At 37.7% G+C, this 23154-nt stretch overlaps 1 protein-coding gene and 2 pseudogenes across 2 annotated transcripts; 2 read left to right on the top strand and 1 right to left on the bottom strand.

Annotated features, from left to right (window-relative positions):
* The first annotated feature begins 457 nt into the window (after nt 1-457).
* Nucleotides 458-4568, top strand: LOC117703167 (olfactory receptor 5W2-like; annotated as a pseudogene).
* Nucleotides 4569-6014: 1446 nt separating this feature from the next.
* On the top strand, nt 6015-6659 carry LOC117703166 (adapter molecule crk pseudogene; annotated as a pseudogene).
* A 7535-nt stretch (nt 6660-14194) lies between these two features.
* LOC117704094 (olfactory receptor 10AG1-like) lies at nt 14195-21348 on the bottom strand. 2 transcript variants are annotated; one of them, XR_013108684.1, is made up of 3 exons: nt 21275-21312; nt 19869-19971; nt 14195-14958 (listed from the first exon to the last, which is right to left on the bottom strand). XR_013108684.1 is itself a non-coding variant. In XM_076929037.1 (2 exons), exon 2 carries the CDS (start codon nt 19969-19971, stop codon nt 19027-19029), a length of 945 nt encoding a protein of 314 aa, XP_076785152.1. In that variant the 5' UTR covers nt 21275-21348; the 3' UTR covers nt 18355-19026. The 2 variants fall into 2 exon arrangements, 1 of the variants encoding a protein (XP_076785152.1); XM_076929037.1 differs by lacking the exon at nt 14195-14958 and having other exon boundaries at nt 18355-19971; nt 21275-21348.
* Nucleotides 21349-23154: the final 1806 nt, after the last annotated feature.

Genomic DNA, 23154 nt, shown 5'->3' with positions numbered 1-23154 from the left:
CACCAGCCTGGGAGCACATAGGGAGGGACCCATGACTCCAAAAAAACTATTTCTTTAGTTTCATTTTCTGTTTCTGAGTGTTTTTCCCTGCTTGAGTTTATAAGTGTTTGTTGCCAAAAGAGGCCAGAAGAGGGCACTGGATCTCTTACAACTAGAGTTACAAGAGGTTGTTAGCTGCTATGGGTGATAAGTCCCTGGGCTCAGCCCAATGGTTGGCTGTATCTGCATCTGTATTTGTCAGGTGCTGGTAGAACCTCTCAGAAAACAGCCAAATCAGCATCCTGTCAGCAAGTGCTTCTTGGCATTAGCAACAGTGTGGGGGGTTGGTGTCTGCAGATGGGATGGATCTCTAGGTGGGGCAGTCTTTGGATAGTCTTTTATTCAGACTCTGTTCCACTTTATGTCCCTGTCGTTCCTTTGGACAGAAACATTTCTGGGTTAAAAAAATTTGATAAGGATGGGTTGCCCCATCCCTCAACTGGGGACTGTGTCTACCTGCTGGAAGTGGTTTCTACAGTTTGTATCTCTGGTTTGTTCTGTATTTCAGCTAAAGTCATCCCTGTTAGGTCCTGAGAGCCTCTTGCATCCCTGGTATCAGGGACTTTCAAGTGGCTACCTCCAGCTCCAGATCCCCCACTGCTACATATTTCTATTTGATTCTTGATCCTCTGTACTTCTCTACTGTTCCTTTTAATACCTGTTCCTGATCCTCTTTTTCCCTCTGCCTCCTCTCTCCATCCACCCCCTCCTTCTACCTCCTATGATTATTTTGTTCTCCCTTCTATGAAAGATTGAAGAATCTACACTTTGGTCTTTCTTCTTCTTAAGCTGCATATGATTTATGGGTTGTATCATGGATATTCTGAGCTTTGGGGCTAAAATCCACTTATCAGTAGGAACATACCATGTGTGTCATTTTGTGTCTGTGTTACCTCACTCAGGATATTTTCCAGTTCCATTCATTTGCCTTCAAACTTCATGAAGTCATCGTTTTGAATGTCTGTATAGTACTCCATTGTGTAAATGTACCACATTTTCTGTATCTATACTTCTGTTGAGGAACATCTTGGTTGTTTCCAGCTTCTGGCTATTATAAATAAGGGTGCTATATACATAGTGGAGCATGTATCCCTGTTATATGTTGGAGCATATTTTGGGTATATGCCCAGGAGTGGTATATCTGAGTCCTCAGGTAGAACTATTTCCATTTTTTCTGAAGATCTGCCAAATTGATTTCCAAAGTGGTTTTACCAGCTTGCAGTCCCAACAGCAATGAAGGACTATTCTTCTTTTTCCACATTTTTGCCAGAATCTGCTATAGCTGGAGTTTTTCGTCTAAGCCATTCTAATAGGTGTGAGGTGGAATCTCAGAGGTGTTTTATTTGCATTTCTCTGGTGCTTAAGAATGTTGAACATTTAAGTTCTCCTCAGTCATTTGGGATTCATCAGTTGAAAAGTCTTTATTTAGCTCTATACCTCATTTTTTAATAGAGTTATTTGTTTCTCTGGAGATCTTCTTGAGTTCTTTGTATATTTTCATATTATCCCTCTATCAGATATAGGGTTAGAAAAGATCTTTTCCCAATCTGTGGGTTGTCATTTTTGTCCTATTGATAGTGTCCATTACATTAAAGAAGCCTTTCAGTTTTATGAGGTTCCATTTGTCAATTGTTGATCTTAGAGCATGAGTCATTGGTGTTCAGTTCAGAAAATTTTCTCCTGCTTCAATGTGTTTAAGGTTCTTTCCTACATTCTCTTCTATTAGATTCAATGTATCTGGTTTTCTGTGGAGGTCTTTCATCCATTTGGAATTGAGCTCTGTACAAGGAGATAAGAATGGGTCAATTTGTATTCTTCTACATGCAGACCACCAGTTAAACCAGCACCATTTGTTGAAAATGTTTTTTTTTTTTCCCACTAGATGGTTTTGGCTTCTTTGTCAAAAACCAAGTGATCATAGATATGTGGGTTTATTTTAGGGTCTTCAATTTTATTCTATTAATCTGCCTGCCTGTCTCTGTACCAATACCATGCAGGTTTTTTTTTTTTAAATCACTATTGATCTGTAGTACAGCTTGAGGTCAGTGATTGTGATTCCCCCAGAAGTTCTTTTATTGTTGAGAATGTTTTTTATTATCCTGGAATTTTTGTTATTCCAGATGAATTTGCAAATTGCTCTTTCTATTTCTCTGAAGAATTTAGTTGGAATTTTGATGGGGATTTCATCTTTGAACCATATACTTTATATATTCTCCATAATAAAATGAACTTGATTTTTATTCTGACATACCAATTTGATGACTATAAAAAGAAAGTATAGGTTTATCTTCAGTAAAGAATGTCATAGTCTCACAGAAGAGTAAAAGAACATGAGTAAAATTAATTACATGTTTCCATAGCAATAAATCCTTAGGGGAAGAGGCTACGGGGATGTGAGTCCCAAGTGGTACAAGATATAATAAATTATTTCATTTTACTATCTGCTATCAAAAATAAATTCACCTCAGATAATCTCCTGAGATTCCAAATCTGAGTGAGTGGTTGGGTGGGGAAGCACCCTTATAGAAGTAGGGGAAGGGGGATGGAATAGGGGGTTTCCAGAGGAGAAACCAAGAGGGGATAACATTTGAAATGTAAATAAACAAAATATCCAGTAAAAGACAAAAATCACACAAATCACTAAATTTAAGAGAAAATTAGATGTTGATTCAAATAAAAACTGTTTAGGTTAAAAAAAAGTTAAAAAGTGATTCCAAATCTAATAAATAAGATTAAAAAATTACTTTTTAGAAAAGATCTAAGAGAACCACACACACATACATATTCTTATTCACTGTACATCCAGCTCATTCTAGGTCACCTCATTCTGTAATCCTTCCCTCATCTGCCCTTCTCCTCTGAGTGTGTCAGGATCCCATTCTGCGAGGCTAGGGGTTTCAGCTCCCACTGAGGCTGCCCAGACAAGTCAGCTCAGCTAAAACATATCCTGCATGCAGATCACAGTTATTGGGATTGACCCCACTCCAATTATTTGGGGCCCACATAAAAACAAAGCTTCAAATCTCTTACGTATGTTCAGGGAGGCCAAGGTCCACCCCGTGTATCTTTTTTGGTTGGTGGTTCATTCTCTGAAAGCCCCAGTAGTTCAGGTTTATTGACTGTGTTGGTCTTCTTATAGACTTCCTATCCCCTTAGGGGTTGTAATTATTCCCCTATTCTTTGGTAAGTGTCTTCAAGCTCCATCCACTGTTTGCCCATGGTTACATGCATTTGAGTAATTTGGTGGGTTGGGCCTCTCAGAGAACAGCCACTCTAGACTCCTATCTGCAAGTATAACAGAGTATCATTAATAGTGTTAGGGATTGGTTCTTGCCCATAAAGAGGTATCAAGTTGGGAAGGTTATTGGTTAGCCATTCTGTCAGTCTCTGTTCCATCCCAAAGCTCTGCATTTCTTGTAGAAAGGATACATTTTGGGTCACAAGCTCTGTGGGTAACTTGGTGTCCCTGTTGCTTTACTGGAGTTCCTGCCTGACCACAGGAGGCAGCCTCCCCAGACTCCATAGTCCCAATGCTGAGTCACAGCTAAGGACACTCCCATTGATTCTTGGGTGACTCATCTATCCCAGGTCTTTGTCCTTCATGGAAATGCCCCTATGGGTTGCATATTTCCACACAAACTCATAGTCATCTCACCAACTTCCTTTCCCTCCCCATACCTGACCCTGACACCCCCAACTCCTCTCATGATACCCTCTCTCTCACCCAGTAGCCTCCATCTTCATTCCATTACTATTTTATTCCTCCTTCCAACTGAGACTCAAGGACCTTTGCTTGATCCATACTTCCTGTCCAGTCTCTTTGGGTCTGTGGAGTGGAGCAGTGGACTTTCAGCTGTACATGCCAATGTACTTTTTCCTTAGCTATCTTGTTTGGTAACCTCTAGTATTCCACAATAATTGGACCCAAGATGCTGGTAGATTTTTTAGCTGAAGAGAAATACATTCCTACAGTTGGCTGTGAACTGCAGTCCTTTACCCTCTGTGCCTTTGTAGATTCTGAATGTCTACCACTGGCAGTGATGGCCTATGATAGGTACCAGGCCATCAGCAACCCGTTTCTCTACTCAGTGAACATGTCCAGAATCCTGTGTCCCCTCTTCATGACTCGGGTTTACCAGGTGGGAAGAGTAGTAGATGCAGTGATACATACAACCCTAGCTCTGCTTCTGTTTCTGTGGGACCAATGAGATCAACCACATTTTTGTGATGTTCCTCCTCTTCTGTTAATATCTTAGCAATATTCACAGTTTTTCAATTTATTAAATTAAAAACCATTTCAGGACTTTTGTCTCTTACTGTTATATCATCTCATCAGTCTTGAGATCTGCTCTGCAAAGGGGATATTCAAAGCCTTCTTTACATATGCCTACCAACTGACTGCAGTTACAAATTTCCAGGAAACTCTATTATTTATATATTTCTTGCCAAATTCTTCCAACTCTCGAGATCAAGGCAAAATGATCTCACTTTTCTACACCCTGGAGTTTTCGCTTCTGTTTACAGCCTGAGGAACAGGGATGTAAAACAGGCTCTGGCAACATTGAAGAATAAAAGATGGCTTTATAACAGTTTAAGATGTAAGTGTACATGATTGCTTTAATTCTTCTTGCATAACAAAGGGAAGACATTTCATCACATATTAATTATGAAAAACATATTATTAATTCTAGCATCCAATTTTAAGAATATTATGTTTCTATATATGCTTAGTTTTTTATCAACATCATATTATATTCTCTCTTTTTAGAAATTTTCCTAACACAGGTAAACAAGCTTTTAAAGAGAAAACACATAAAACTGTTTTTAAAAAATACAGGAAAGTACAATCAGAGAGGAGAAGGAGTTTAACAAAACAATTCAGGGTCCAAAATGGGAAATAAAAACATTAAACAAAAAAAAAAAGCACAAAGGGAGACAACTCTGGAGATGGAAAATCTAGAGAGCTGGAGTCACTGATCCAAGCCAACAGAATGCAAGAGATAGAAGAGAGAAGAGAAGATACAAGAGGAGACATTGATACAACAGTCAAAGAAAATACAAAAAGCAAAAAGACCTAATACCAATACTTCTCATCTATTTCACAAGATAGAAACAAAAGAAACAGTACCTTATATGTTCTATGAAGCCACAGTTAGATGATGTGTAAACCATACAATGACCTAACAATGAAAAAACTTCACACCAATTTTTCCTTATGAACATCTATACTAAAGTACTGAATAAAATTTTCATATGGACAAAAGTTGGATATCAGCAACTACAGATTCTACAGCAAACTTTCAACCTCTTGAAAACTGAACCACTCACTACTGAGTGAAAATATGGGTCAAACAGAAATTTTAAAAAATTAAAGATTTTCTAGAGGGTAATTCTAATAGGAAAGTACACAACAATAAGTGTCTACATTAAAAAAAAAAAAACTGGAGAAACCACATGCCAGCAACTTAATAGCTCACCTTAAATTCTTTTTTATTTAATATTTATTTTATGTATATAAATACACTGTAGTTGTCTTCAGTGGGCATCAAATCCCATTACAGAGGGTTGTGAGCCACCATGTAATTACTGGGAATTGAACTCAGGACCTCTGGAAGACCAGGCAGTGCTCTTAACCACTGAGCCATCTTTCCAGCCCCTTAAATTCTTATTACAAAAACCAAGATATCACACCCAAAAAAAGTAGATATAGACAAACTCAAGGAAGAAATAAAATAGACACAAGAAACAAATAAAACAATACAAAGATTTAATAAAAGAAGGTGTTGGTTCTTTCAGAAATCAATTAGGTTGGTAAACACCTACTCAAATTAACTAAAGGACTGTGAAAAAATATCTAAATTAACAGCATTAGAGAGAGAGAGAGAGAGAGAATTTCAAACATGCTGTACAAAAAATAACTTCATCTAAATCATCTGATGCGTCATCTCAGGTGCTACATTTTGTTTCTCTGAATTATTGTCCCCGTGCTGAGCATCTCCGAAAAGTCGCGTGTCTCCCACTACATCATCACCAGCAGCGCCTGCGCCCTCCAGGGCCTCCATAGCCCACTCAGCCTCTGCCGGGAGTGAGCCTCTCCAGGCTCCGAATAGGAGATCAAGAATCTGATTCATTGCCTGTTTTACTGGTATTCTACAAAATACACTATTTGGACACTACAACACTGATAGAACCCGTTTCTAGATCAAGGCAGGGTAGTGGAGTGATTCTCAGGCAGGAGGAGGCAGAGTATATTAGGGCCCTCTTTGACTTTAATGGGAATGACGAAGATCTTCCGTTTAAGAAAGGAGACATCCTGAGAATCCGGGATAAGCCAGAAGAGCAGTGGTGGAATGCAGAGGACAGGGAAGGAAAGAGGGGGATGATTTCTGTCCCTTACATGGAGAAGTATAGACCTGTCTCCGCCTCAGTATCGGCTCTGATTGGAGGTCGGTGAGCTGGTAAAGGTTACGCAGATTTAATGTGAGTGGTCAGTGGGAAGGGGAGTGTAATGGCAAACGAGGTCACTTCCCATTCACACATGTCCGTCTGCTGGAGCAACAGAATCCCGATGAGGACTTCAGCTGAGTATAGTTCAACAGTTTGCTGACAGATGGGAACACTCTGTTCCCCCCTCAACCTCCCCCCCGCCCCATTGTCATCTATACAATTTACTTACAGGTGTCAAAAGCAGTCTAGTTTCTATAAGCATTCTGTTACCTGTGATCTTTTTTAAGACTGAATTGTCCATTCTCACTTGTATTTACCATATTCAGGGTACGAAACCAGAGGGCTTGTGTGGTTAGCTTCTGAGTTGGCAGTCTTAGGTGGTAGTGGCCGTGCCTGTGTGGGAATACTTAAATACATTGCCTCCTTTCTCTTGGGCAGAACAGATCAACCTGTGGAAAGCTGATGGGCAGGAAAAGAATGTTACACACTGCTGACCCTGATTTCTTCAGAGGTTCTGTTTTCATTCTGAATCCATACTGTCAAATGGCAGCAGACTGTTTCCTCCACTCCCATCAAGTAATCATGCACTGTGTGACTATTACCCAGTGGGACTGCATTTTTGTTTATGGACCATGACCATTGTATGACTCACTCTGACACTGCAAATCCTGAGGATTCGGAGAACACTACTAGAGGCATTTGTCTTCCTTGGATTTTTTTCCTGGATTCTTTCCTGGTTACTCTCCTCCCCTGTAGCTGTAAGTGGCTTGACTCTTAGGATGGCGTATGTCTTCATTCCAGATGAGAAGCAGGATGTGCAGAGCACTTTATTCAGTGCAGAGCTTTAAGCCAGTATTGGATTCATTCAGTGGATAAACTCCCAGCCCTCTGCCTTCTCCCGAGGGGGCATCATCGGTTCACACTGCTACCACAGCTAAAAAAAGACTCTCCTTACTGGTGGGACGGATCTAGCAGGGCCATTTTTTTCTGATTGCTAGTTTCCTAATGGGATGCTTAGAGTTCTCAGATTCTACTTGGAGTGGAAGAACCAATCCTTACTGTATCCTATAGAAGGTATCAAGGGCCAAACTTTGCCCTCTGCAGCATGTGCAAGTTGTATAAACGGCAGGTTAGGATTCTACGCATTTGGGGTAGGATTGGTACTTTGAAAACTGTTCCAGTTGTGAATTACTTATCTATCATTTTACATGGACAAAATAGTTCTTGAAAAACATTACATTATAAATTGCCTTCATTTGGGTTCTCCTTTGTCCAGATTTAGTTTACAAGCTCTTTAAAGGTTAGAATGATTTATATGAGGTCAGATGAGGTGATAAAGGCACTTGCTGGTCTCTGGTGTAGGTGACCGATAGAAACACCTTATACTTCGCTTTGAACCTTATTTTAGAAAAGTAATGTACCTTCTTAGTTGTCCTGTGTAGATTAATATGATGAATTTGCATTCATTGAACATACACCAAATCATGTAATTGCAGTGACTAGCACTTTGCTTAGCACATGTGTGTGGAAATTTTGTATGAAAGAATGAGCATAGTGCAGAAGCTTGTTATATGGCCTAGGGACAGCAGTTGGCACAGGATTGCATACATTACCACAAGTAGACTTAATGAGTTGATGCTAATTTAATACATTCTGTACCTCACTCTAGCTTGATAAGAACAGTAATACTCAACTTTAGAGATGCTGGCCCAGTGCTGAGCTCCTAATAGGTGCTCAGTGACACTGAATGGACAAATCTGTAGCACAGGACATATTCCACCTTGTGGGGCAGTGGGCTGTGAGAAGCAGCTGGGTGCTTGGTCGAGCATGGGCTTGGAACCCAGGAACCTTTATCTGATGGCAGGAGTTCAGCTGTGCGCCCAGGCCCTGGTTCTTTTCATTTAGCTTCAGCCCTCCAACAACCACTCCCACAGAGAGGTCTATGACCAACAATCACAGAACAGTGCCTCAAGCCCTACAGAGATTTACATACTAATGAAGTACCTGAAGGCCAGAGGGTGGAGCCAATTAAACATTCTTTCCCAGCCCCTCCCCCCTCTCTTCCTGCTATTTAACTCAGGTCTACCCTGGGTTTTGGGGTGTGCATCCAGATCCATCCACCATCCACTATGACATTAAAGCCTGTAAAAACCCATGGACTTTCTCCTGTCATTGGGGCCGCGCTGTGAAGAGCCGTGGAGAGGTCTTTAGTGAGCCACAGCAGCCTGGACTAACTTCCCCTGGAGGAACCCAGAGCATTCCCAGCCAACTACCCACAGCCTGGTGTGAGGAACCCTGCTTCTCCAGCCACAATTACCTACAGCACCTGACTACTTGTTTCAGTTTTCAGTTAGCATAGATTCTGTAAATCGAAATGCACATTAAATCCTGTTTTCCTAAGCCAGGTGTGATAGCGGAGGACGCCTTTAGTCCCAACCCTTGAGAGACAAAGGCAAATGGATCTTTGAATTCAAGACCAGCCTGGTCTACAAAGCTATTTCTAGGACAGTCAGAGCTACAAAGTAAGGCCTTGTTTCAAAAACCAAAAATTTTATAAAAATCTGTTTCTGAAATTATGGCATCTAAAACATTTGTAGAAAATCATAGTCACTACTGGTTTGAATGTTGGTATTTTCTTTTGCCTTTGCCTTTGATGCTGGCTTGTACTATCTCTTCATTATATGTGGTGGTAATGGGATATGCAGCTCTACGTGAATCTTAAGAACTCCTTAGTGATAAGTTCTTCAGAGCCATTACGTGAACTGTTTGGTTGGATTTGGCTGAGTGTAGCAGTTATTGGACCTCAAGAGATCAGACTTCTTACAAGTATCTTCCAAAAATAGCAAGTGCTATAATCCTAGTGAAATGCATATGTACATTGTCACAGAGCAAAGTTAACTGAAATTGACTGAGATGTTTTATATAATCACTTCTGCAAGAGGCCATTTTTGGATACTAATATTTGAATGGTTAATTCTTATTAATTTGTTGGAATTATTAATAATGCAAATAGATAACTTTAATTTTCCACAAGTAATATTTCACTATTAATGGTTTGGGATGGGTGATAAGCAAACCAATTTGAAATAAAATATGAACATATGCCATTGTATTATAACACTATACACTTTCTTGGTAGTTAAATTTTAATAATTTTTTTGTAGCGTGTATTATATACGTTTATAGTATATGAAGTAAGTAAAAGTATGGCCAAATGTTTGGCTTGGTGATCTTTGGAGAAAGTAATCTTGGAATATTTTTCCCAAAAGTGAGTTTGTGTTTTTAAGGAATAGAAGTTGTGTGTCTCAACTGTCCATTAGTAGTCACATAAACTGTTACATACATGGGGGGTATGCTGTGTGATCTCGAGAGTATGACACCACTGTGAGGGAACGTGAAGAAAACCATAGGTATGAAAGATAAAGGAAGCACATTGTGAAAAGACAACACCAGCCTTGCCTGGAAGTGGGTCTTTGTGAGTGTAAGACTACAGTGTGACAGGGAACGCTGTAAACGTTCGACAGCCAGTATTTAGAATGCTGGTGTAGATACTCCATTAATTTCTCCTTTCTAATAGAAGTAGCAAATGCTCAGGAAAAGTTACAGGGTAAGAACAACAGCAGAGATGGTACATTGCTGTGTATTCATGCCACCCATCCCCAGAATGTGTGTGTGTGTGCTCCACATTGGCACTGTTCACTTAGGACTTGGAGCTGTAGGTGAAGTTTCAAGTACTGTTGCCTGTACTAATTATTCCAGTACTTCTGAAGCTGTGGAATTTTTTGAACTCAGGAGTTCAAAGTCAGATTGGGCAACTTAACAAGACCCCTGTCTACTAAATACCTAACAGACACATTTTATCTATTATTGCCTATATAATACTTTGCTATAGACTCAGACTCAACCTGCCATAGATGTAGACATACATTAGTGTAGAGCTAAGGGAAGCTCACACCTCCAGGGGGACCCAGCTTTGACCTATGCAAGGTTAATAGCAAGGTGGAGAATGTATGCTTTTGACAATAAAATAAACTGTCCAATGTTTAATAAAAAAGAAAAAATAATTCTAAAAATCAGTAGCCACCCTTTATACAAATAATAAATGGGCTTTAAAAATTGGGAGCAACATCTTTCATAATAGCCACAAATAAAATATCTTGGAATAACACTAATAAAGCAAGTGAGAAATTTGTATGACAAGAACTTCACAACCCTCAAGAAAAAAACTGAAGAGGATATCAGAATTTGGAAATATCTCCCATGCAGTTGGCTTGGTAGGATTGATATAGTAAAGATGGCCATCATAGGAAAAACCATCTACAGATTTAATGCAATTCCTACAAAGATTACAACACAATTCTTTACAGAGCTCAAAAGAGTGTCTTATGGGACAACAAAACTCTCAGAATAACTTGGGGCAAGTGTGCCATGTCATGAAATAGAAGAATTGAGAAGGTTGAGTGAGTTCAGACTCCATGAATCTGAGAATTGAGCATGGTAAGCATAGAGCCACTCACTCTCTGCCTAGATCTACCTGCTGTGGAACACGTAACCACAAGAACCCTCTCAGGACTATGGCAATCAGTCATGTAGCACAAAAACCTGGAGTTCTCAATGCTAATGCAATATCTAGAATTGCCCCATTAGTGTTCACCCAATGAGCTTCCCTACCCATCCTAGGCATCCATTCCTACTAACTGTATTTTGGTTCTGTTTCACACTGAGTAAGGTATGTGCATTCACATCTGCCATAAAATAAAACAGCTTGAATGAGTAAGGACATTTTTTCATCAAGGATCTACACTTTGGAGATGTCTACTTCATAAAAAGCCATGCCTAAATCTCTCTCCTCAGGACTCTTGGTACTCATTTGGAATCAAAGCAGGTTCTCTCCCTGTGCCAAGCTTCACAGGCTCTTCCTTCCCCTGTCTGCCTAGTGCAAGGGCACACTAAGGAGAAACATGAGCTAAGGACCCCGTTCCTAACTCCCAGTGGTACCTCAGCAGTGCCTACTTACACAGGACACAAGAACCTCAGCAACTGTTTCACATCATGGGAAAATATGGACAGAGGACCCCCATTACTGACCTCTTTCTGCCTTCTCTGAGCAGTATGCTGGCAGCACTCCAGCACCAAGCAGTGTGGCAGATATGGAGCCTCACAGAATAGCTAAAACAATCCTGTATAATAAATGAATTCCTGGAGTGATCACCATCCCTGAACTTAACATATACTATACAACAATAGTAATCAAAAACTGCATGGTATTGATTTCATGCCTGATTGAGACATGCTTACAACAAATAAGTTGATCAATGGAATCAAATTAAAGAAATAAGCCCACACATCAATGGACATTTGATTTTTGAAAAAGGATCCAAAACCATACAAAAATTATTTTAAAAAAACAGTGCTTATCTAACTGGAAGTCTGTATCCAGTCTGTATCTATAAGAATTCAAATAGATCCATATTTATTATTTTGCACAAAACTTAAGTCCAAGTGGATCAAAGACTTCAGTGTAAAACCAGATAAACTAAATCTAATAGAACAGGAAGTGGTAAATGGTCTTGAACTAATTAGTATAGGAGAAAACCTTCTGAACAAAACAGCAATGTCCCATGCACAAAGATCAATAATTAAGAAATAGGACCTCTTGAAACTGAAAAGTTTCATGGAAAATGTCAATAGGCCAAAATAGCAGCCTATAGATTGGGAAAAGATATTTATCAATGCTAGATTGGAGAGAGGGCTAATATCCGAAATATATACACAACCCAAAATGTTAGACACCAGCAACTCAAATAAAGCAATTAAAAATTGGGGTAGAGCTAAACAGAGAATTGTCAGCAAAGGAATCTCCAATGTCTGAAAAAAAAAAAAACAGTTAAGGAAATGTTCAAAGTCCTTAGTCATCAGGGAAATGGTAATAAAATGACTTGAGATTCCACCTTGCATCTATTAGAATGGCTAAGATCAAAAACATCAAGGAACAGTCCGTGCTGTAAAGGGTGTGGGGCAAGGGGAACACTTCAATATTGCTGGTAGCGTGCAAACTGTACAATAAGTATAAAAATCAATTTGGTAGTTTCTGAGAAAATTGGGAAGTTCTACCTAAAGACCTAGCTATAACACTCCACTCCTTGGCGTATAGTCAAAAGATGCTCCAAAATCCCACAAAGACTTTTGCTTAACTATACTCATAGCAGCTTTACTCATAATAACCAGAAACTGGAAACAGCCCAGATGCCCCTCAACTGAAGAATGGATAGAGAAAATGTAGTTTATTTACACAATGGAATATTATTCAGATATTAAAAACAAGGACATTATGAATTGTGCAGGCATATGGATGAAACTAGAAAATATCATCCTGAGTGAGGAAACCCAGACTCAAAACACTATGCCTGGTGTGTGCTCACTTGTAAGTGAATATCAGTCAAAGAGTACTGGATAACCATGGTATACTCCATAGACCCAAAGAAGCTAAATGAAAAGGAAGGCCCAAGGGAAGATGCTTGAATCTCATTGAGAAGAGGGAATAAAATAGCCATAGGAGGCAGATGGAGTGAGTGAACTGGGTGGGTGAGGGGAATGTGGAGGGGTGTTAGACTCAAGAGGATGAGGGACAGGAGAGATGGCCAAATGGCCAGGAAAATGAATAGGAATTTACAGTTCTTGCAGGGGAAGAGGTTTAGGATGTATATCTTAAAAGTGGCAGAGATCTGGCAAAGAGCTTGCAGGCATCTGTAAGTGTGATTCTAGCTAAGACTCCTAGCAGTGGGGATATGGAATCTGAAATGGCCACCTTCTGTAGCTATGCAAGTGCCCCAGTGGAGGGATAAGAACACTAACCCACCCACAAAACCTTCAACACAAAATTTGTCCTGTTTATAAGAAATGCAGTTACAAAAATGTGTCAGAGCCTGAGGGAATGACCAACTGGTAATGGCCTCAACTTGAGACTCTTTCAGAAGGCAAGCACCAATCCCTGACACTTGTAATGATACTCTGTTTTACTTGCAGACAGGAGCCTAGCATAACTGTCCTCTGAGAGCCTCTACCCAGCAGCTGAAACAAATGCAGAGGCTGACATCTAAATATTGGACAGAATTCAGGGAGATCAGGAAGATTTGAGAGAAGGATTGAGTTCCCTAGAACATATAAGACTCTACAGGAAGACCAACAGAGTCAACTAAGCTGGGTCCTTAAAGGCTGTCAGAGATTCAACCACCAAGCAAAGTGCATACATGAGCTTTACCTACTATCACGCATGTATGTAGCAGATGTTCAGTGGTGTCTTCTTGTGCGTCCCCTAAAAACTGGAACAGAGGCTTTCCCTAAAGCTATTCCTGTCAATGGATCCCAGTTCCCTAACCGGGATGCCTTATCTGCCTTTAGTGGGAGAGTATGTGCCTAGCCTGGCAGGTTTTATATGCCAGGGTTATGAGATACACAGGGCATGCCTCCACCCTCTCAGAGGAGAAGGCAAGTGGGGGGAAGGAGGGAAAGTGTGAGTGTCAGACTGAGAGGAGGAAGTGATTGGAATATAACGTGAATAAATAAATAAATAAATAAATAAATAAATAAATAAATAAATTTAAAAGAGAAGAATTAAGGGACTGGGCTAAGGCTCTCAGGTAGGACCCTTGCCTACTCTATGCAAGCCCTGGATTCAACTCCCAGCACTGACAAAAAAAATTAGTAATTTAGAAATGGAAAATGTACTCATTTATTTCAGACTAACAGTGTAAGAAACCACTTTGACACAAATGGATTTACATCATCTGGCATATAAGACACTTGTCATTTTGTCATCCGATCAAAAAGTATCTATATTAAAGAAAAGGATTCTTGTTCACAATATCAGTTGGTAAAGGACACCAAATCAGTAAAAAGTCTCACAGACAGAACATGGAGTGCATGACCAGAATAAAAGTGAGAAAAGAAAATTATTTATAAAGACCTACAATTCATACAGAATTTGACTTGAGAGATAGCTCAGTATATTAAGGGTTTGGTACAGAAAGATAAGTACATCATGATACATGAGTAAAATCTATGTAAGAAAACCAGGTGCTGTGACATACAGATATAAACCCAGTGGTTAGTGAGACAGAGACAGGTGGTTATCTGGGTCTGGGTAACCTGCCACATGAACATACTTGGTGAGTTCTTTGTCAGTAAGATGTGCCACCTCCAAAACAAAGTGGATGGCCACATGAGTCCACTAGGAAGCACTATCAAAGGAACACAAGTAAACATGTACACATACAAATAATACAAAAGATGTCTAGGCATTGACTGCTAACTGATGATAGATACAGAACACCCAAGAAAAATGAAGCATGGGAAAGTGACAAATTTGACGTGGAAGACATTTTCAAGTGTTGTTCCTTTCCAGCCACAGGGTCGGGTGCTTTCTTCTTTGACCGTTTTTGGAAACCCTAACTTCTACTGCTCAGATGGTATCTGAAAACAACAAAAAAACTATTCACATTTGTTTCACTGGCATTTGTCAAGGGTTATAAATGAATTGTTGCTTGTTGCGAAGTTGTTTTATTTTTATTTTTGCAGAGAATTATTATAATGAGAAGTAAATATACTTCGTTTTAAATTGATTTTATAGCATGACATTTGCTGATTGCACTATAAAATTGTGTACCATCAAGCAAATATATTTTCTGAAGTTTTATTTTATATATAATACTTAATAAACCAGAAATCAGCTTGAAATAATACAGGTTCAAAAGACTCTTGAGAGCAAAGCACGAAGGCAATATCAAAAGGCAGTAAAAGTCAGAGATACACACAGATAGTCTTGATTGGTTTCTCCTGTACGTCATCTCATATGAGGTTGTGAGATTATGTATTTTCCTTATCTGGGCTTATGGCTTAAAGCTTGGCCAGAGGTAAATGTTACTATTTACATCAAAATGAAAAACAAATCTTCTAAATGCGTATGAGATTTTTATTTATATGAAAACATCAAATTTGAATTCTACACTTAAGAAAATCTATATCATATTTTGTGTTGGGAAAATGCCCTGTTGGGCATTAAAACCCTTCTGCTTCGGTGTTTGTTGCAGGCTTTTAACTGGATTGCCCCTTTCAAACTCTATACCAATCATTCCACTATCATTTTCTTATTTGGGGATCATGCTACTCAGTGTGATAATGTTGTCTTCATAATCTGTAACTAGACCGTGTCTCCTAATACATTTTCCACTTTGCCGCATATGACAATTACTATACCTGGACTAAATTTTTCTCATTCCACTTAAAGGACACTTAGATTCATGAAATACTCTGTCTGTTATGAATTATGCCAACACAAACACCACTGTTCAAGCATCTTATAAGAATACTGGTGTGATAACTTTAGGTCACATAATTAATGGTACAACTGATAAAACATGATACTCTTATTTTCATAATTTGAGGAAGTCACACATTTTTATATAATAGCTACTCTAATTTGTATTGCACAAATTTTCAAAAAATCCTTTATCCCCTAATCCCATTCATCACCTTTCATCTTCGCTTATTTTTAGATTTACATTATTATTGTTTCAATGATATTTGTGTCATTCATATGGCAGTCAGAATAATTTTACGGACTTGAATCTCTCCTTCCACATTTCCATATGTTCTAGGAACTCAGGTCACAAAGTTTGCACAACAAATATGTTTATCTGCTGAGTCTTCTTGCCAATAACTCTGGTCCCTTCTTAAATTATTATATGTGTATGCCTGGATGTTTGCGTACGGTTATGTACACTTGAGTGTTACTGCAAAAAGAGGCTAGAAGCTGTAACATCAGCCTGCATCTAATCATAGGCAATGGTGGTCAACCTTGCATGGGTGGTGGGATTTGGATTTAGGTGTCTAGAAGAGCAGTATCTGTTTTTAACTGATAGACTGTCCCTCCACAACAAAACCTTCCCTTGCTCTGCCTTTCATCTTTTTGATGGTAGTCATTAAAAGAGGAAAAACTTGACACTGCAATGTATTGTCATATGTTTTTCTTTAATGACTAAACTGTTGAACATTTTCATGCATCTATATATAAGCCATATTATTCTCATATATATATATATATATATATATATATATATATATATATATATTTATATTCATGAGTTTCAATCCTAAAAGATTATTGTTTTCTTAATATTGAGCCATTGAGTATTTCATTCTTTTAGGGTGGACTTTCTTAGTTTTTTAGTTTTGTTTTTGCTTTTTTAAAAAAGATTTACTTATTATGTATACAGCATTCTGCCTGCATGTATCCTGCAGGCCAGAGAGGGCTCCAGATCTCATGGTTGTGAGCCACCACATGGTTTGCAGTAAAGTTGTTGGACAACATTACACAAGGTTTCTCTAGTCTAAGTGAGAATCATATTGACAATACAAGTATCCTTGAATCAAACTACAGAAGAGAGCAGAACAACACTGCCCTCTGGAAGCTATCATGCACGATCAATTTATATATTCAGTGATAGTATAAGAATTCTTCATTTTTTAAGAGCAAAGAGTGAGCTGGGCAGTGGTGGTCCAGGCCTTTAATCCCAGCACTTAGGAGGCAGAGGCAGGCAGATTTCTGAGTTCGAGGCCAGCCTGATCTACACAGAGAAACCCTGTCTCAACCCCCCCCCCAAAAAAATATAATAATAATAAAAAGAAAGAAAAGAGCAGAAGAAAGAAAAGAAAAGAAAAAGTCAGTTCAGTACCATGACCTTTCACCCTCTTACCATATTGCTTACTCAGTTTGCCCAATCAAAAACTGTAACTTAAATCCTGATGCCTCAATTTCCTTTCTTATTCGTAATTGCCTATTGTTAGTTGCATTCACTTCCTAGCTTAATTAGTAAGAAAATTAATTATGATTCTTGGACTATCATTTATGCACAATTAAAACTAACCCATTTGATAAGTAACTGTTTTACTCACATATTCCATAAAAAGGACTTGATGACCTCTAGGGATCTTGACTGGGTTTATAAAATGTTCCATAGAAACAGGCTGAATAAATTAAATCTGTTTCACTTGCTCTACTTTAAACTGTTTACTGATGTTTCATATGACAGTATATTTCAGATAAAAATTAAAGATTCAGTACTCAAATTCTATTGTGTTTATATTAATATGTGGATTCAAGAAGCTCCAAACTAAAGCCAGAGGTGCCTCAGAATAATGTAGAAATGTAGTCTCCTAATAATCATAACTTAAAACATTATTTTGGGGGAGTGTGTGTATGTGTGTGTGTGTGTGTGTATATCTGAATGTTTGTGTGTGTGTGTACACATATGTGTGAGTGTGCATATGAGAAGTGTACAATGTGTACATATGGAAGTGCATACAGGTACTTTAACAGAGGCCGAAGAAGCATATCAGTTTTCCTTCTGTGTGCATCTTCACACTGTGTGTGTGTGATAATATTATTCACTTAACTGAAACTAAACCGGCCACAGAGAAGATCCATCAATGCTCCTATGTTGATTCTTACAGTACTGGGGCTATAGTAACTTGTATGGTCATGCCTATATTTTAACATAGATAATGGGTTTTAAAACTGAAGTTACATGATTGGATCAAAAACTTTCTTACCCATTGAACCATCTTATCAATTACCCATTACAACTTTTGTTTTATTATTTTATATACTTGTTTATAAGATTCTGTAGTGTAACCTTTGTTGAAAAACATGTCTCTTGAAATGTCAGAAGGTTGGATGCAACTGATAGAAGTTAAATGCAATAACTGTATGATCAAGAAACTTGTGCACTGCAAAAAGGTAGTTGGGAACATCAACGCAGATTTATCATAGTTATTATGGCTGAATGATATACAGATTAACAATAGGTAGAAATATTTCTTTCATATTTATGTTGTGACATATACAGGAGTTTCCATAATTCTGAGACACAATATATTAGTATTAACTATGTCATTAACTCATTTAGCAATTCACTCAATACACATTCATATTAAAGTACTGCTGTTAAATTTGAATAATGCTGAATGAAAGAATAAAAGCAAATATTGGAATATTTATTAGTTAAATTGTTAAAATATCTGTGTTTTTATATCACAGGTTTCAAAAATTAGATATATTTTCTTATAAAAACTGTGATCAAATTGTATTTTATTCATATCAAAATATACTGTTTTGCCGGGCAGTGGTGGCACATGTCTTTAATCCCAGCATTTGGGAAGCAGAGGCAGGCAGATTTCTGAGTTCAAGGCCAGCCTCATCTATAGAGTGAGTACCAGGACAGCCAGGGCTACAAAGAGAACCCCTGTCTTGAAAAACCAAAAGAAAAAAAAACTGTTTTTCTCATTATATTTCATTGACTGCTGACAGATTAGTATGTATAGATTGTTTCAAAAGAGAATATATTTCAGACTATTATTCAAAATACCAGAGACATTTCAGAAGCATAAACTGATTATACTCAAGTGAAATGAATAAAACTGATGCATTTCTTCAGTAACTATGTAAAAAGCCATTCCTCATTTGTTCTGCAGCTCCAAGCACTACTTTATAAGTAACAGTTTTCTCAGTGCAGCAATCACCTCCTTGTTTCTAAGGCTGTATATTAGTGGGTTAAACATGGGACTCACAATGGTGTAAAACAAAGAGAACAGTCTGTCAGTTCCTGGAGAATGGGTGGACTTTGGCCTCAAGTAGGTAATAGTAGCTGATCCAAAAAACAAAAACACCACGAGCAAATGGGAAGAACATGTTGAGAACGCTTTTGCTCGTCCTGTGGCTGTTGGCAACCTCAGAATGGTGGCAATGATTTTGCTGTAAGAGGCAAGTATCAACATAAAAGGGACTGCAGCAAACAAGATAGCCACTAAATAGACAGACAGCTCATTAATAGAAGTGTCTCCACAGGCCAGCTTGAGAATGGGTGGTATGTCACAGAAGAAGTGGTTGATTTGGTTAGAATTGCAAAACTGTAGAGAGAATATCTGACAGGTTTGTCCTATCTGGACTGGGATGCCACCAAGCCAAGAACCCACTGCCAGCCCAGTACACTTAGTTGGGTTCATGACCAGAGGATAGTGCAGAGGGTTACAGATAGCCACATAGCGGTCATAGGACATCACAGCCAGCAGGAAACACTCAGTGGCTCCCAGCATAAGGAAGAAACACATTTGTGTGGCACAGCTGAGGACAGAAATATTTTTTTCTTGAGCAGCAATGTTGAACAGAATCCTAGGTAGAGTGACTGATACGTAACAGATTTCCAAAGAAGAAAAATTTGCCAGGAAAAAATACATGGGCTTTTGTAATGCAGGGTCAATTCTAGTTATCATAATTATAAAACTATTTCCAATCAAGATGATTAAGTAAATTATGGAGAACATACCAAACAGAATCCCTTGTAAGTTGGGAAGGTCTGAAAATCCCAGGAGGAGAAACTCTGTCACAGTGGAAGCATTGTCCTCTGCCCTGACTTCTGTGAATTTCATCTGTAGGGACGATTCAAAGAAAAGTGACAAGAATTTTCTTTTCCTTGAATTTATTTTATTATGTATAAATTAATGATAACACTTTTTCAGCATTTCCATTGTCCTTGAGGAAAAACAATATGCCTTGTATATGCACCAAATTGTTTTTAAAAGTAAAGATTTGTTCCTAAAAAGCATAAAAAATTGTCCTATATATTTTCTAATATACTAAATGTTGTGTATTTTGTGGGGTTTGTGAGGAGACCTTGGTAAATTAGTTTTCTTCTTTTAAGCCACATAAGTACTGTCTGCCTGTCTGCTTATCAATATTTTAATAATTAATCTGTTTTTCAGATTGCATGTTTCTCCTTATGTAACTCTAAGATGTTCGCCTCTAACGCTGTTGTTTCTATTTGTTGAAAATCTTTAGAAAACACAATTAAGTCTCAAACTAAGAAAACCACTAGAATTTTTAAAAATACAAGCATTTATTTTGATTCTAGTACTTTATGTTTATTCATCTGTCATCTTTTTTAAATGAATAATTGCCTTTCCTACAGTTACTGTGATTTTACATAATGCATTTAACAGTGAAGTGTACACGGGGCTTATACTTCTCTGATCCAATTTATAAAAAGAAGAGACAAAGGCTGAAAGTCTTATATGATCACATGAATTCAGAAAAGTTTTTATTTTGGCAAAATAACTCAAACACATATAAACTTGCTAATAATTGTATAATATTTCCATATTAATTTACCAGATTTAATTCTTTTTTTTGTTTGTTTGGTTTTTTGTTTGTTTGTTTGTTTTTTGGGTTTTTTTTTACCAGATTTAATTCTTAACCACTAGTTATACCTTTGACTACAGTAGATTGCAGATGTGTTTTAATGATGTGCATTCTTGACCATCTTAAAATGTATATTTTAATGGCTATGATCTCCAACTTATTCCAATAAAGCAGATAAATATGTGAAGAGCTGAAATAAAGGGTTAATAAAAGAAAAACAATACCTTTAAATGAATAAAATATCTAAACTTGTTGATACAAGTTAACATATAAGATAGTGTCCATATGGATATTTTCTTTAATATATTTGCTTTTTATACAAAATATAGTTTTCATCTTGTTCTTTTTTGATCTATATTATAAAAAGTAACATTGAAAAAATAAAACAATATTTGAAGTGAAAAACACTAGATACAAGATTCTTTTCAATTGTTCAATTCCCTTTCAATGGATATTTAAAAAGAAAAGACAAGTTCTAGGTATATATAAGTAAAAATTAGTTTGAGCTTATGTTAAGTTAAATCTTAATCTTACCTCTATTAATTTGTAGAAGACAGTGTTAAGTAACTTTGGGTTTTTAAGGCTTAAATAATTCTTTTATCTTTAACACTTAAAAGCATTTAATGTATTGTCAAACTAAAGCGCTATTTAAATAGGCAGTGAGCTCTTCCCTGGGGATACATTCCTTTCCAATGCTACACTCTAATTCAGGAAAATTTTTGTCCCTCCACTCAAGAAATTGAGCAAAAGAATATATAAATTAAATGAAAAAAAATAAAAGGAAACTGAAGTAAACTACTCCATTAGCCCACTCTGATTTTTATTTCCAATTTGTTATAATAAAGAAAGCTGTACATTGAAAGAAGTCTCAGAAATTTGCAACAATATGCCTCTGTGTGTGTGGGGGGGGATATGGGTTTGTGTGGGGGTGGGTGGGTATATGTTCATATATGATTGTTTGACACTTTTCCCTGTTTAGCCAAATATCTGGTCCACTCTATTTGCAAAATAAACCAAGATTAAGATGATAACGGATGCTAACATAGACATAATATACATTGATGATCTTACCCTCTTTCAAACTTCTATTGTTAATGCATGTAAATGTGCATGTGATGTTGGTTACTTTTATTAAAAAACACGTGGCTTTATTTAAAATTCTGTGTCAATGAATAATTTAATGTATTTTATATCTAAACAGGAAAGTTGTCAATATACATTATAAAACTACTTGCCAATTTCTTTAGTACTTACTTTCATAGTTGTTTCCACATACGTATCTTTTTTAAAATTTTAATTAATTAATCATCAATCAATTAATTTACATCCTGTTCACAGTGTCTTCCTCCTTCTTTTCTCCTAGTCCCTCCCCCATCATTCTTATCTACTCTTCCTAGAAAAGGAGTGACATTCCATGGATATCACCCAGCCTTGGTATTCTATAATGGCTATTCCTAGTTGTCAACTTGACTATATCTGCAATGAACTATAGTCCAGAATTGAAAGGTTCACCTATGATCCAGATCCAATCTTGAGGCATAGTGGGCTATAAATCAAAGAAGACTAAGACAAGTAGATCACTGAGTTCAAGGTCAGCCTGGGACAAAACAAGTCCCAGATCCAGGTATGGTGGTACACATCTTTAATCTAGGCCAGTCACATCTTCTGCTGGAGACCTATATAAGGACTTTGGAAGAGGAAAGATTTACTCTTCTTTGCCTGCATTCATTTACCTGCCAGCACATTTGTTGGAATCTACTAGCCTTGAAAGACTGAGCAACTAGTAAGTCATTTGACTTCCCATTTACAGCTGAACATTGTTGGGGAGTTAGACTACAGACTGTAAGTCATCATAACAAATTGCCTTACTATATAGAGACTATCTATAAGTTCTGTGACTCTACAGAACCCTGAATAATACACATACCAAGTTGCAATAAGACTAGACAAATTGGACTAAAGAGGTGGCTCAGTGGTTAAGAGCACTGACTGTTCTTACAGAGGTCCTGAGTTCAATTCCCACCAACCACATAGTGGCTCACAACCATCTGTAATGGGATTTGATGCCCTCTTCTGGTGTGTCTGAAGACAGTAACAGTGTACTCACATACATTGAATGAATACATAAATAAATAAATATTCAAAACAAAAGGTTAGACAAGTCTTTTCCTATTGAGGCTACATGAGGGAGTCCAGTAGGGGTAAAAGCTCCTATGTCAGGCAACATGGTCAGAGTCAGTTACTGCTGTTAGGATTCTCACATGAAGACCAAGCTATACAACTGTTACACATATATAGAAGCAATACGATAGTCCTATGCATGCTTACTGTTTGGCAGTTCAGTCTCTGTGAGCCTATATGGGATGAACTTACTTGACCCTGTATGTTTTCTTGTTGGGTCCGTGACCCCTGTC

This window comes from Arvicanthis niloticus, chromosome 2, assembly GCF_011762505.2.
Source record: "Arvicanthis niloticus isolate mArvNil1 chromosome 2, mArvNil1.pat.X, whole genome shotgun sequence".
NCBI lineage: Eukaryota > Metazoa > Chordata > Mammalia > Rodentia > Muridae > Arvicanthis > Arvicanthis niloticus.
The sequence above is the reverse complement of the archived record's forward strand: the minus strand, read 5'-3'. Positions and strand labels throughout refer to the sequence as shown.

Excerpts from the sequence above, each read along its gene's own strand:
- LOC117704094 (XM_076929037.1), bottom strand. The coding sequence starts at position 19,971 with ATGAAATTCACAGAAGTCAGGGCAGAGGACAATGCTTCCACTGTGACA.